The following is a 16,555-nucleotide window of genomic DNA, read 5'->3' as shown; positions in this document are numbered from 1 at the left end:
ACACATACAAAACGTTAAAAAATATGCACAAATCGACCTTTAACGCAGCATACACGCACAGATCTAATGTGAGACTCTTCATGTTTCCAAGATTCATGTGTAAATGATGCGTTTAAATGCTGCTAGAATGCTGGGTCATCAGAGTTTTCTTATCAGCCCCATTGAACTTAGACTGTAAATAATATTTAGTAAAACCTTAACATTTTCCCACTTTGTTAAACAAATATTCCCCAATAATTAATACAAAAAAGTCTAAATATGTACTTTTACAATGGTCATTCCTTTAAAAAAAAGATGAAGAGTCTCACATTTAATTTGTGTGTAAATGCGGTTTTGTGTGTGTGTATCATGGGATTGGTGCATACTTTTTAAAGAGTTGTATGTGTAGTTAGTTGTTAATTGCTGTTATTTTTTAAGTTGTATTTGTGTAATTTGCATTTTTTTTTGTATTTTGTCCTTTTTGTACATGTGAATACACAATTGCAAGAACACACAGTGACGCACAAAATGTATTGTATGAGTTACAAATCAATAATTACACACACATAAATCCAAACTTGAGCACAAACGCAGACACAAGTTACAAATCAAGAACCACACACACACACATATTGGATGGAACTATTTTCTCTCCACAGCCATCGACAGATTCCGCTAAGGCCACAGGAAACTGTGGGAATTTGTGCCTTTCGAGTGCAGATCATTTCTATAAATCCTTTTCACCAATTTTGTCTGCACATGCTGAGACTTCAAAGCAGTTTCTCGGAGTTGGAATGCACCAAGGCTATATTTTATGCAACAGATGGTCAACATTTTCTTGTGATGAAAACAGCCAAGCCTGCCAAAAACAGGCGTGCATCAATCATGCGATGGGTGCTTTGGAAAGCTATGAGGAGAATCCTTATTTACAGAAATTAGTGTCTATTAGTGTCTGTTTTCTAAGCGGAATAACTGTTGTTTAGACTGTATTAATGTATTGTCCTTAGTCCTGTGATGGATTGGTGAACTGTTCCACCTTTGGCCCACAGTAGATTAGTAGGAATCCCCATGACCCCGAGACAGGACTAAGTGGGTTTAAAAGATGAAGGAATGGATAAAATGTTCTATTCTTAAATACCATCAAAGATGTTAAACATTTTGAATCTAAGCCGGATGTTTAAACAATCTTCTTCAACATGGATTAGATTTGGTGTATGTAAAGATAATACTATGACCTGACCTTCTTTCCGTGGTTAGGATATCAGCTATGTAGACTGAACCAGCTCCATAGCGGTTCTCCACATTAAAAGAATCCCCCAAAAGGATGGTGGCAATAGAAAGATCAAGATGGACTTATGAAAGTAAAGCCACATGTGTGTTAACGCTCACTGACCCAAGCATCAGCACTTTACAGCTTCCTGACAGCAGCTCGCATTCCTGTGGTCGGCCTCCGGTACTGAGTGACGGAGAAAAGAAAAAAAAAGGCACTGCTGGGGAGAATGGCTGGAAGTCTCCTCCGCCCATCTCCTGGAGCGAAAGGTCTGAGCGGTGGGCTGTGAGTGGTGTAGCGCTGGAATTCTGTGTGCCATGTTTTCACAACACTTAACCACTTCTTTATGTCTCGTGTCCCAAAGGTCTTTTACAGTTGGTCCTTCTTTCATGTCCACCAGCCGTGCGGCTGATTTGACTCAACACAATTCAATGATTCAGGCTTCTCGATTCTCGAAACGATGATTCTTTGTCAAACAATCCACACTGCTGGAATAATGACACCTGAGCAATCCCTTTATAGGCATCCTCTAAGATTATTGCTACAGTAAAATGCCTATCTTTAAACTTTTTGCTTCAACAAAGAGCAAACAATAATATTTTTTTATTTCTGCCATAGTTGAATTGTTCAACTTGCAATATCCAAAAACCCTTAGCAGTCTGCATCCACGATGCATGAGCCAATCACGTTGCATGTTTACAATAACAAAGGAATGACACAACCCCCGCAATTATAATTGTCACTCAAAATTAAATGTGAAGGCTTCAAAAAAATGTGTTAACTTGAAACTTTTTGGTTTAAAACCAACATAACAGGATTTATGACACATAATTGTGATTCGCAGATTGAATAAAGCCTTGGAACATAGTTAAGTGAAGTTTTAGTTGTTTTTTTAATACATTTTTTACACCATAAGGACCTTGAATTTGTTTTGTTTTTGGTTTTATACATTTTCATTTTGTCTGTAAACTTTTGATCTTTGTTATAAAATATAAAAAAATAAATTTTTGTGAGTTTTGGAGATAAAAAAAAAAAAGACGAAAATGATCACTCGGAATTAGGATTCTTGTACATCTTCAGGTTTTTTGCGGAATTACTGAGTAATAGCTTAAAAAGTGTCTATACAAAAAGAGGGTGAGTTACTAATAAAAAAAAAATTGAAGTCTAGCATTGTCAAAAAATAGTTTAACCAATTTTTGCCTGAATTTATTTCCAGTTACTTAAAAATATTCTTCAGTGGTTTTTTTTTTTCGTTTAAGGTGATTCGAAATTAAGTGAAGTTCTGGATTTAACGGTACACTGCGGTTAGCGAGTATCGCATAAGGGAGTTAAGTTTATTATATTAAGTCCTTAATGCAAATTTATGCAAATAGGCTTTGAACCAATTCAGTACCAAAATGACCTTTATTTAGAATCTACTTGAAAGCAATAACAAGAGACTTTTTTCATAGCTGGACATAAATTCAAGAATTAAGGGTTGATCACTAATTGTAAAGTAGGAAAAATAAAAAGAAAACTCTACAAGGTTTTGGGTTAACCTGGGGTTAACCTGTTGAAATCATATTTGATTTATCTCATTGAAGCTTGAGAGGGACTTTAATTCAACTCAGTTTCCTCCCATTAAGAAGGCCAAAACACAAGCATGTCAGTTGGCTAACTACGCCGACTTACAGCTGCATGTAGTATCAGTATCAAGTGGCAATGTTTGCTACAATTAATGGCCAAACCCGAATTGCTTCCCTGCCCTTCTGGCCCTCCCTATTGCTTCAATTGTTGGGGCATTTAAAGCTATCACGGTGTCCCAAAGTATTTTTCAAGGGAGAACAGTAGCGACCAGCGTTTTTCTTCTGCTTGTAGAGCAGAAGAAAAACGCATAAACAAAAGTTTAGATAAATGTAAGTATTGCGTGACTTTTTCAAGTTATAAACTGATGTTGTGTTTTTTCCAAGCGCTGGCAACTACGCGCTAACATAGATGACTGGCAACACTTGATGACCTCATCAAGCTGTAGTAACGTCTGAACCGAAGACACAATTTTACTCCATATCTCTCCTCTTGGAAAGATAAATCTTGGGGTCAGGAAGCAATTTGAATTCATCCACCTGGAAGTCAGAAGGAAACACAGACGTAGGGTGGTCTGCTAAGATGCAATTTCAGATTTCCTGGGCTTAAAAAGATACTGGGCTGTCATCATTATGAAGGTTGAATCAATAGGAAACATTAAATATGTGTTAAATAATCAAGCGAGCGTTCAGGAGTGGGTTGTCTCATTCTCAGAGTAGTTATGAACACGTCTAAAAACGGGTGTTCTAATTAACATGCAAGCAAAACATTAACTAAACCTTCTCACTGGTAACAGAGTGGCTTTAAAAGTCCCCAGGAGTTACACACATCATGGTGTGCAAATCATTTAGCATTTATCTAAAGAGAGTTGTTTTAGTAAACTTTGATCTAAAGTATGAGATGTTGGGCGTTGTGCCTGACTCCTGGAGAAAGATTGAAAACTTTTCTACCATAAATGAAAGAACTAAGACGTGAATCCAAACAACTCCCAATGACTTCAAAATGTCTTTAATTACAGCTGGAAGTCGTGAGAAAAAAGATGTTTTCTCATCATGAAAGTTTCAATTAACAAGTCTGAAACATAAGGATGATCCTTCCTCGTAAATCAAAGCGTCACAGATGAGTTTAGCAGGTCACAGATGGTATGTTGAACCTGCAGCCCCCTGAGGGTGCTTTCTGACAGGAAAGAGACTCTTAGGTCAATGGCGTGGTAAGATAATCAATAGGAAGGTGAAAACAGGCACTCGAGACACGCCCACTGAGACGGAGTAACCCGAGGTTGTGCAGACGGGACCGTGACAAACTCTGGAAAACAGCTGGGAATGGTGTTAGTCCTGCTGAAGCCAAGCGCACAGATGTCAGTCCAGAACCGCCACAATAGAACAAAACACAAAAATGGCTACTGGTTTATCTCAAAGCCTCGGAGCGCTTTGTCACGCCGCTCCGACGGAATGATCAAAGTCATCAGCAGATGCCGCTGCACGCAAAGGAGAAAAAAATGAATGAAGATGGAGAGAGCCACAATGAGAGAAAGTAGTTTACCAGCTGTGGATTCTTGAAACAAGAGGAACATCTATGCTATCATCTGTTATGAAGCTCAACTGTTCACTGTCAAATGCAGACCATGGTGTTCAGAACCAATGAGTTAGATAGGCTGGAGACGCTACGCTAGCTTGTTACTGTTGTCAAGATACGTAAAGAGTGACGCCGTATTGGATAGGGCAGTAATCAGTGAGACTCAGCTTAACATAGACAGTAAAATGACCACAAAATGCTTAATTTTGGTCTGTTTGTAAAAGGAAAAAAAAAAATCAAAAAAATAAGACCCAGGCTGTGGTAGTAATGTTTTTGTACAAAGTTCAAACTTTTCTTTAAATAAATATGTTATTATATTGGAAAGGTAACGCATACTGGATGCATGGTTGGGATTTTATACACACATTAAGATTTACAAACTGTTAGACTCCTCGGTCTGAGTTAAAACCCTTTCGCTCTCTTTGGGGTCCAGATGACTCCAACCACATATTGATGTGTGATTCCTTCCATGACAAATGTGGACGAAGGTGGACAGGATTTTATGTCTGCCATGGACATTAGTGAAACTCAAAAATCAATGACCAATCAGATGACCCCACTTTTAATGTAAACAAGCTAAGGAGAGCGGAAGGGTTACAAGACAGGCCGATGCGGTCAGAACATACTGGTAACAGTAGACCCCGGTTAACAGTCACTCTTTATAAGCAGTAACTGTACCTAGAAACAACACACGATCCTTGAACTACCTTAAATCTTCAAATGTTTACACAATTAACATTATTCCAACTGATTCGGTCACTTAAAAAACAACTCTGCACCAAAATAAGAAACTTTGTTTTGGCAAGAGCTTATGCCAGGGGTGTCCAAATCCAGGTCTCGAGGCTGGTTTTCCAGAAACACTGCCTTATCTGCTGCTGATTACCTGGATCAGGTGTGTTTTGCTAACAAGGAGCTTCAATGGCAGGTTGGTTTGAAAAAATGTAAGGCACTGGACCTCGAAGCCAAGATTTGGACACCCATGGTTTACGAAATTAGCATGAAGTGTTGCATACAGTAAGTGTAGTGTTACCATGAAGTGTTGTATATCAATGCAAAGCTGCTTTTCTCAGCTTTGTGAATCAGTTGGAATTACGTTAATTGCGTAACAGTTGAAGAGTTACGTCAAAGAATGTCAACACCGGAGCTACGACTTCTATGTTAAAGGGGTCAATGGCAAACTGAACTTTTTTTGCAATTTAAACTCACAATTATCATCTTTCTAAACAATGATTTGAACGTGTGTTGCCAAGGACCAGAAGCCAACTTAGTTCTTCCCTCATTTGTGACAGATCCTTCCAACTGCCAACATCACGTATGATTACACCCTGATCCACGGGTGGACCATACTGTTAAGTAAAGCCAAAAGTGAGAGTTTATCTGTCTGAGTAGGAATGACAGAGTCATCAACAAAACAAGAAAACGCATCATGGATCAGGAGAGAGACGTCCTGCATCAAGATGCTTTGAAACACCAGGAGTAAAGGTCAATATTGGGTTCACTTCAAGTCCCATACTGTAAAGCTCTTCATTCAGCAATAATAGAGGAACTAACTTTCTTTTCTAACTAACATGGATGATGAAGTCATCTGTAGATGTTAAACCTTTAGGTTTATCGTCAATAGATGAACCTTTAGGTTGTTGCTTCTGTGTCTAAAGTTGGCCAGAGATGGCAGCAAACATTTAGTTTAGAGGTGACAAGAGAAAACAAAATGGATTTCCATTCAACTACACCAATTTTCATTAATTGTTTTTTCATCTAATATCTTTATAAACATTAGTACCAGTCAGAACTGTAACACATTTTAAATACCTTTTCCTGTAATAAGTTAACATAACACATAAACTGTGTGTTCCATAACAAAAGACTAGAGACATTCAAGAACATTTAAATTAGAAACAAAAATCTTGTTTTTCATGGTTAATTGATAATAATCTAATAACATATATTGATCATTTTGGAAACCTATATTTAGATTTATGATTCTGTGATCATCTTTTCAACGCTGCTGAGACCAAAGACTGAACATAAGGAAAAAATAACACCAACAAATGAACTCTAAAATAAAGTTTTAGAATATTATAGGTCAAAATAAAAGTTTTATTTGGATAAGGAAAACTAATCTTTTAAAAACCACAACCATGTGGTTAATTTGAAAGATCATATTTAAAGCAAGTCAAATGAAAATAAAGAGCTCGGTATCTGATGTGCATTGTCATCTATATGAACTATTGCTGTGAGGTCAAGGGTCCAATCTACACTTTGTATAACTCAATATTGGGATAACAGCAGAACTTTAACAGAGAAAGAGGAGAAACAGTTGACATTTTCATACATTTTCATCTACTGTTGGGTGAAGGCAGGGTACACCCTGGACAGGTTTCCAGTCTGTCACAGGACCACAGTCGTGCATGCACACACACATGCACACCAACGGGATACTTTAGCGTTAACCTATGAAGCATGTTTTTGGACAGTGGGTAGAAGTCAGGGTGCCTGGAGAAAACCCCTCCATGCATGAGGAGAACATGCAAACTCCAGACGGAAAGACCCCAGCTGGAATTTGAACCAGGGACTTCTGGCTGTGAACGTCAACCACTGTGTGCAGACTTAAAAGTGAATAACGTGGCTTAAAATTATAGCTATAAATTAAAAAATAGAGTAATTTCTGGTTGGATTTTGTCAGCATGTGATGCAGATTCAGGGTGTATTCAGACAGGAAAAGTCAGTTGGTCTGGATTAAATCCACTTAATTCTAGTTCAGTGACAAGTCCTGAATCTTGCGTTTGGATTGTATTTACACTGTCCCTCAACTGGACATTTCTGTTTCGACCCAAAGCTTGTACATGGCTAAAGATCTCTTTAGTCAGGAATTATGAGGGTGAGGCAAAGCAATGATAGAAGAAATGATAGAAGAAAGCAATGATAGAAGAAAAGATAGGAGACGTTGGCTATGAAACGCTGTTAAGTATTCATGACATCTTCTGTAGATTGTTGGGAAAACAGCGCGAGAAGCAATGTGTATCATGTTAAAGGTTGTTTTAATGAGCCGATTGGAAACGAACTGAGGCCACATCAAAAAGATAAATCAGAAAGTGGTTCTCGGTCCGCTTAGACTTTTTTCAGACTGAAAGTTTGTTCCGGATTGTTGGGGGAAATGAACTCTGGTTCACTTTAAGCAAACCAAATGTGTCCAGTTTGAATACCCCCTTAAAATATGATAATGTCCAAACTCTGGCTTCAGCTTGGTTTTTTCATAAACAAATTGTAGAAAATAATGAGAAAAAAAATCCTTCTTTATTTTCGTTTATAAATAATTTTAGAAACATCTTCATTTCATAATCGGGAACTAATCTGTACTCATCAAGTTTCAAGAGTCAACCCAGAGAGAAAAGGACAAATGCGGTTCCTGTGAGTTCTTAAAACCAAACTGGGCATAGAAGAACCACAAAAACCGAGCATCTGAGGTGGATGGAGCCACAAACAAAGATATATGACAGAAAGTTCCTCATCTGCCTGCTGTTTCTGCCCTGTCAGGTTCCTTCAGTCCCTTTCGACTCATTTAGGTGTCAGAAGTTGAAGCGGCAGCTAAAGACGAAGCTGCTGACACACACGTGTGCGAGGCCTCCCTCAGACGGCGGCTTGTTGTGTAATCTGATGAACTAAAGTGGCCTCCGCCTGAGGAGGAAGAACCCTCGAAACTGAAGGAGAAGGGGAACTCTGCTTCGACGCAGCAGCTGAAAGCAGGAAGAGCTGATGTGACACTGAAACATCCACACTTAGGCTCTCAAACTCCAAAAAACCTCCATCCAGTTGCGCTTTTATTCTCCTCTCGCTGCCTGAGACAAAAATGCGGCAAGACATCGGGTGTTGCTATGGAAACAAAGGACAGAGAAGCTAAGAATACCATGAAAGGGACAAAAAAAATAACCCGAAAAATATATAAAACAGAAAATCGGTATCAGCTAACTGGAAGGGTACGCTGTCAAAAACACAGCCCAAACAAAAAAGATGGTGTTGCCATGGTTACACATTGAATGTTAATGGTACTGTTGCAGCAGTTTGATACCGTCGTCCCTTTTTTTGTGGTACATTTTTGGTCAGTATTGATATATTAAGTAAGCTTATGGTCACACACTACCTTGGATTTCATCATGGGATACAATGTAGTTCCCACGCCTATGACTCAATAAATGATGTAAGGCAACCATAAGCTCGCGCTATCAAAAAATAAGCTTATGTGATGCTAAATTCTCTTTCTAAGACAATAATTAGTTTGTTGGATTTTTTGTTCTTTTTCTGTTTGATGGTTTTGAACATGAAAATACTAAATTGGCCTTCAACCACAACTAGTCTGCAGGAAACGATGCTGGGAGACACACAGCAACGCATCAGAGATTTTAGGCTCCAAGGTTCTTTATTCATTTTTGAGTTGTTAAAGACTTTATCCTCAAGATTAATTGAAAGATGTGTGGCAAAGTGATTGGAATAGAGAGACTGTAAGGCAACAAATCACAAGAAAATGTGTCAAAGAGGGGACAAATAAAACATGTGTAAAAACATATTATTTTATTAGACATCGAAATAAACAGGTCTGATTTCAACTTATGTTAAATGACACAATTAATGCTAATAATCAACTTTAGTCTTGAAAATGGGATTTTAGCTGCATTTGAAATTCAACTTTGCTAAAATAGTTTGCAGGATGCTATTTGATGGTTCACTTTTGGGCAAACGCAAACCATAGAATTACTGTCCATGTATAAGACACTAATGTATAAAGAAGTCCTAATCAAAAAGTAGTACACTTGACATGTATTTTATTAATACTGTGTAAAGTCCACTACATCAAAAAAATTACATTAGCGTACAGGAAAAATACACCTTATTAACCCACTGTTTTACATTTGATCCACATATTTAAACATGGTGCAACTGAATTATAAATAATACATTTTTCAACAAATTTCAATACAAGTAGTCGTTGAATTATTCTCACCATAAAGTTTAAAATTAGTAAAAGTGTTCTAGAGATTATATGGAAGCAGCCATTTTGAAATGAGCAAGAAAAGCCCTTCTACTGCCTCAAGTGGAGGAATGATGCATTACAGAGCAGAAAACATGGACCGAGTATATGTACAATGGATTTTAAATAAAGTTTGGATCATACTAATGAGATAGGGGGATCAGAAATATATGTATCAAATATTATATAAATGGTTATAAGGACCATGTACGTGTTGTGTAGGAAGTATGGTAACTGAATACTTCCTTAGACTAATTGGAAGTATGCAATAGTTAATATTTAAAAAGTCAACTTTAAGCACACTGCCTCACTTTTAGCATTCAGTATAGGGTAAGGTTGTGTCAAAATTATCTTACAACTTTGTGCACTATGTAGTGCATCAGACATTTTTTGGGGGGTGTACTGTCCTTTTTTCAAAATCCAGTGCTCTGGAAATTTCCCAGAAGTATCTGTGAAAAACTAGCATGAATCGATGCTCACTACAGTGGCGAATATAGACCATGATGCATTCTGTTTGAATGATTTTTCATGTGAAAAAAAAAACAACATTTTATTTATGTTTTATAAGCCATCCAAGTTTGTATCTTCAGAACAAAGTGAAATGATAAGTAGTCTTCTAAAATGTTCATATTTATCCGTTTTTTTACTTCAGGAAACGTCATATTTGTAATTTAAAAACAGAATAAAAAGTAGTGAGCACTATAGTCTGGCACAATATTGTTTTTTAGTAGCAGGAAAGTCGGGGGGGAATTCAGACATAGCCTAATAAGCTTGTAGTGCACTTAAATAGACTAGGGAGTGATATCAAAGGCCAATATTTAATTGTATCTTTAATTTTATTTTTAGTTTAGTGTAATCAACCTCCTAAAACAGAAAACACGGGGCAAATATACACGCAAGTAGCACTGTAAGCAAAAACGAAGATTCTAATTCGAACGGAAGTTAAGCTAAATAAAAAAGGATATGAGAAAATATTTTCAAAATAAAACAGGAAATAAAAACCAAATCAAAATAAGAACAGTGACAACTATTTTTTAATTATTATTTAATTCTCCATCAGCCTCCCTCTCCATCGGTGCGGTTAAGTTCCCTCTAAGTGAAGCTCTGTGAAATGATGATTCGCCTCCAGAACACCTCTGGAAAATGTGCGACTGACCGGGTGACACTTGTTGTGACTTTATCCTTAAAACAAATGGCTGGGAAAGTAATTTACTGAAACCTAAGAGTGATGACGCGTTTGTCGTTTTCACGGATCCACTGTAAATGAGCCCACGAGCGGGTCGCACGCGGCGGCCCTTCTCCCACATCCGAGCGGAGGACCAAACAGCGGAACTCTCGCCTCTCCGCGCCGCTCCTCCGTCCTCCCGACGCCGGAGCAGGAGAGGGGATTGTGCAAGTTCACTTGGCAGGCAGCCCGGAGGCCGACATCTGGAGAGCATTATGTCTGCGGGAGACGGGGTCGCAGCTCGGCTTACCCCCGGACGTCCACCTCTACGTGTCATCATCAGCGGGACTTTGGGCTCTTTTTAGCGGCCTGACGCGCTCGCGGCGGAGGCGTGAGCATCCCGGGCGGACTGGGAGGCCCGATGGGGGGCAGCGGGCGAAAATCTAACCTTTCGACCACAACTTCCAAAATGCAAAATGATCCCTTCTGGGATAACAACGATATGAGGATAACCTGATCCCCAGGATCAGTCCAGAATCGGCCCGGTTAGATGCAGCCGTGCTTGCGTAACGTGCACAGGTACGTGAAAAACGTGGAGCCAAACAAACCCACAACTGAGGCAGGAACGAGTCGCTGATATCCCACTTTTTCTACTAATATAAACAGAATTCAAAGCTGCCTGCAGAATCATCTGCAGCTCTCGCGGAATGAAAAAAAAATCCTTCAGGCGGGAGCCTAGCACAGCACGGAGGGTCTCCGCCGCCGTGGCCGCGGCGGAACCGTTACTTTTCGGCGGAGGCGCCTCCCGGACGCCGCGGTCTTACCTGTAATCGCTCCGACGCGGGCTGCCACATGTTAGCGGAGGGACTGGCGGTGCTGCGGCGTGTTCTCCCGTCGTGGTCCGGCTCACATCTGCTCCCTCTCACAGGTTTCTCTGCCCCCCCACCCCATGCACTTCGGACTGCTCGGCATTGAAGGATGGGTCGCTCCGCCTGGATTCAGATCCTTCTCTCGCCAGCAGGGGGAGCAGTTTTTTTTAGAAGTTAGTGTGGTGCTGCGTTCAGGTGCTGCAGTAAATGGCTCTTTTCCCACTCCACTTGTTCTGATGGGGTTTTTTTCTCTCGCACCAATCTCAACGAATATTGTGTTTTAGGTGCTTTTAACATGTTTTTGTGGCATTTTTCTGGTTATGGAGGATATATATAAAGAAAATCTAACTAAAAATTGCATTTCTGAATATTTCTTTACTGAAATTGTTGTGAATAAGCACCAGAGAAAAAAAGTGCAATTGGAAAAAGATTGTAGGTGTGATATAACCACAAGCACCCTGCTCCGCTTTATTCTGATGCATCCAGTTGTAGACGACCAGATCCATGTACATTTTTGTTTTCATCATCTGAGCTGGAATCTGGCTCAAACTGTACAGGCGGAAAGCTCCAATATGGGGGTTTGGGGGGCTGTTAGTGGGAGAGTGTAAACAAAGGTATGATGGGAAATGAGTACAGGCTTACTTCCCTCCAACAGTCCCACCCAAGACTCAGGGAAATTTCTGCAGAAATTGTCCTAGAAAACAAAGTATATATATCTTGGCCTAAGAGCATGATCGTGATTAAAACACATTTTATATTAGATCAAAGGATGATTGAAGAGAGCCTTTAAGGTTCATCATATTTTCAGCCATTTCGACAAGTCTGGTGTCAAAATATTAACTTTAATTAATTTATTAAAAGTAAATAAAAGCCGCTTTTTCCTATTTTTTAAATTTTAAATAAATGTTTTCTTTTTATTATTTTCAGTCATGGTTATGGTAATTAAAATAATTTCAAATATGTTTAGCTATTAAAATTAGCAGTCGTTTCATTTTTTTTTCCCAGAACCTTCTAATTTCTTTAGAAAGTCTAACAAAAACCAGTTCACTTGAACCTAACACAAACTATTAATGTCTAATTGCTGAAAACATATCATCTAAAAAGAAAGTTCATGTAAAACATAAATGTTAATTTACTGAATGATTTTTTTTTATTATTCAAAAATGGAAAGATTTTTTTCCGAATATTTATGTCAGAAGCAAAAGCAGCTCATAAATTTGCAAACAAGAAAAATAAAATCATGCAAACCTTACATAAACACCAAAAATATGAAGTTGGCTCATGTCATCCAAGCACAAATAATCATCTTAAAGTGGCAAGTCATACTCATAACACGTTTATCTTTTTTAGCCTAAAATAACTTTTCACTCCAACTCACTTTACATTCCATAATTTTGGTCTTGATTGCTTAAAAAAAAAAAAAAGTGCTTTTGTTGGCAGAATCTGGAAATAAGTAAGATATTTATGCATTATTCTTTTTTTAATTAAGAGACATTAAAAGTTCACAAATAATAAACCTGATACAACCAATTATGTTAACCAAAGTAGTCATTAAATTATAAACAAAAGCAGGAGGAAAAAAACAAAACAAAAAGTACTATGGGATTGTTTTAGTACCTCTTGGGAATACGCTGCATAAAGAACTCACTCTTTTAATTCTCACAAGGACAAGATAAAGAGTGTCACGTCTGCACTTTATAATCTCCTTCAAAACAGAATGTTCTCCAGCCTGATTTGAACAAAGCTTTCCAAGAATTACTTTATTTTCAAATACTCAGGGCCACTGGATGATGATTGCTGTACTTTTACCTTACAAAGGAACCGAGCAGAGAAAAAAATCCCCATGATGCTTTAACAGAACAAAAACTAAATTTCAAGAAAGTAAAAAGAGCCTTAGTTCAAGACAAAAAATGTAATTTTTTGTCTCACATGAACAATAATCTCATCAAGAAAGTTTTCAATGGCAAGACAATCTTAAAAAAACAAGTTTCAGTCAAAATATTTTTTTCTTAGAATAATAATTCTTGGTAAGACCTTTTTTTACTCTTTGGCAGATTCATTTATTTATTTTCTTATTTAAAGAACATTTCCAAATTGTAGAAATGTTTGCCTTATTTCTACGGGGCCTGTTTTTGCAGTGCACAAACAAAACTGTGTGGCTCTGCCATAAAGCGGAGCTGCAAACGCTTCGACCCCCCAGAGTGTTCACAGGCCAAAAGTCAAGCACAGAGTCTCTAAAACAGACCAAACCGACCATCACCAGCGACATCTGTTGCTGCTGCTGCTGCAGTGTGTGTGTGTGCATGCTTTCTGCACACATGACGGGTGTAGGTGTGCTGCGACACAACAGTCGCCAGGCTGTATTTAGCTGTGTTTACATGGAGGAACATCTGGAGAGCGCCTGGAGTCACTGGGGGTGTTCACATCATTAACACTCCATAAAGCCCTTTCCCACAGCAGACACTCCAGTCTGACCTTGCGGGACAGAAAAGTCATCCAAACAAACTCGGAAATGTCTCAAAAAGTCCAACCTGGAGGCGGATTCGTTTCACTTGAATCTTTATTGTTTAGATATTTCAACATAGATAATAGCGGATAATAGGTAACTGTGTTGTTGTGTTTAAAAGTCAAAGAAAGAAAAGGACCAAATCAGCAGAATCTAATGTGCAAACACTTGGAGTTTCAGTGGAACGACACAGCTGCACGGACGGGTAGTTCTCCACTGACAGAACACAAAAGCACACAGGGTTTGTTCAGGTTTTCTCCTCCCTCGGCCTCCTGAGGTCAGCGGACAAACAGGCTGCTCTCTCAGAGAAACCGTGAACCCAGGATCTACTGAACGACGAGGTGAACCGACAAACTAAATCGGTTTTCTGTGCAGTAAGGAGCATATCTTCCTAAGTTTCACTGAAATACACACAGTTGGTTAGTAAGGTTACAGTAGTCCAGCAGACCCACGCTCTTTACTAAACACACCAGTGAGAATATGTACAGAACAGGACGATACTGTGGCGATTAAAAATAAAAATAGATCTGTGACTAGTATTTTATTTGTACTTTGTCTACTAACCACAAAGAAAGAAAAAACACATTTGGCACATTCTTGACAGAATTATACATGTGCAATGAAAAAAAAACAACTAATGATTTATTAAAATATTACAGAGAGAACATCAAATCTAACCATGCACAAAGTAAGGCAACCTACTGCAGAAATACTGTTTGGATATATAGAAAAAGGATAAAGTGAATGCACTGTGTGAGATGCACCTACGTCTAGAGCAGTGGTACCCAACCTTTTTGGGCCATGGACCGGTTTGATGTCCGACAATATTTCTACGGACCGATCTGTACAAGGCTGAAGTGAGAGTCCGATTTTTTTTTTTTTTAAGCCTCCGTTCCCCTTAACTTCTGAGGATAAAGTTTATCCTTATTGTTTGTAAAATATCTGTGGCTAGTTTAAACTCTATTTAAACATAACCTACAGTAGTGAGATTGAAAAGTTCCAGAAGTCTCTCCAAAAAGTGTGTATTGGTGGATATACACTCACTGGACACTTCAATAGATACACCTTGCCAGTGCAGGATTGGACCCCCTTTTGTCTTCAAAATTGCTTTAATCTTTGGTGGCATAGATTCAACAAGGAATTGGGACATTCCTCTGAGAGTTTAGTCCATACTGACATGACATCATCAACAGTCTCTGCAGATTTGTAGGCTGAGCATCCATGATGCCGATCTCCTGTTCCACCAAATCCCAAATGTGATCTATTGGGTTGAGATCTGGTGACTGTGGAGGCTGTTTGAGTCCAGTGAACTTGTCATGTTTAGGAAACCAATCTGAGAGGATTCCAGCTTTATGATATGGCAAAGTAGCCAACAAGAGAAGTGAACACTGTGGTCATAAATGGATGGACATGGTAAGCGACGTACATCCAAAATTGCAGTTCACCTTTGCCCTCTCACTATTTCAATGAATTTTTTCAGTGCAATTTAGCATGTTTTTTTTTTTTTTTTTTTTTTGCACTCTGTGTCTGGATGGAGCTCCACCACCATCTTGTCTGCATTTAGAAACCCTCAATAAAATCTGCGCCAACTTCAGCTTCGTCTGACTTTTAAGGTGCACCACACACATATATATATATATATATAAATCTAAATTTAATAATAAGAATTGACTGTTTGAACAACCGTATTAGCAGCATCTTCATAATCGCTAAATATCATGTATTATTATATTATGGTATAGGAAGAACTGTAGCAACAAATCCAGATTTGAGTAAAGACTCCTGGTTGTTGCCTGTTAAATGCAGCTGTCTTTTATTTTTAAGTTGAAGGTTCTTCTTCTGTTTCCTGTGTGAAGACTTTCCAAATATATATTTTTTGTGAACTTGTGCTAGTTTGGAGGTTTCAGTTCCGTGGTTGGAGCAGCTGCTTTAAGAAAGTATGTGATGTATTTTTGACAGGACACTGAGTGACAGGAATGAGTCAGATGTGGTGGGGGGGGGAAATCCAGTGGCTTTCCAAAATAAAATTTCCTTCAGAATCAGATTAGAAATAAAACACAGGTCATATTTTTTCTCTCTGCGGCCCAGTACTAACTGTCCTATGGACTGGTAAAGGCCCACGGCCTGAGGGTTGGGGTCCACTGGTCTAGAGTTTCTGTAAGGATGCCTGTCAGTGTGTTCTCCTTCAGGCTCTCCATAGACGCTCTATCAGCTCATAATCTATAACTTAAGTAGGTTTGCTCTGATGCTACAACGAAGCCTCGTTATTGTGGAGAAAATAAAGGAATCAAATTGGAGAACTACAGCATTTATTTCCTCCTTACATTCAATTTTGATTATTTCTTTATGTGTGTGGAGGACGTGTTTTGATAGGCTCTGTGCACGTGTGGGTCTGTGTGTGAGTGTGCGAAAGCTTGTTGCGCACGATGAGTGTGAGAAGAGGGTTTTACAAATCCTTGGTTTTGATGAGGGTAACCAGCGGTTTGTCATCAGGACTGTAGTCCTCGTAGGCGATGGGAGTGGCGTCGTACATGGCGGGCCGAGACTTCTTCCCAAACCTGACGACAGAAGGGCACAGCGGCTTTAGTACGTCGTAAAGCGGCAA

General features: G+C 38.8%; 2 protein-coding genes across 2 annotated transcripts in view; both read right to left on the bottom strand.

Annotated features, from left to right (window-relative positions):
* pid1 (phosphotyrosine interaction domain containing 1) overlaps positions 1-11,599 on the bottom strand; it is a 31,623-nt gene extending 20,024 nt beyond the window's left edge. Inside the window, exon 1 of the mRNA XM_024276966.2 lies at positions 11,400-11,599. Coding sequence (XP_024132734.1) covers positions 11,400-11,429 — 30 coding nt within the window. The 5' untranslated portion in view covers positions 11,430-11,599. The remainder of the gene's footprint in view (positions 1-11,399) is intronic.
* Positions 11,600-13,986: 2,387 nt separating this feature from the next.
* Positions 13,987-16,555, bottom strand: part of dner (delta/notch-like EGF repeat containing) — a 52,791-nt gene continuing 50,222 nt past the window's right edge. Inside the window, exon 15 of the mRNA XM_036214778.1 lies at positions 13,987-16,508. Within this exon, the coding sequence (XP_036070671.1) occupies positions 16,397-16,508 (112 nt within the window). The 3' untranslated portion in view covers positions 13,987-16,396. The remainder of the gene's footprint in view (positions 16,509-16,555) is intronic.

This window comes from Oryzias melastigma, linkage group LG13 (assembly GCF_002922805.2).
Source record: "Oryzias melastigma strain HK-1 linkage group LG13, ASM292280v2, whole genome shotgun sequence".
Lineage (NCBI taxonomy): Eukaryota > Metazoa > Chordata > Actinopteri > Beloniformes > Adrianichthyidae > Oryzias > Oryzias melastigma.
This window is presented reverse-complemented; position numbering and strand designations above follow the sequence as displayed.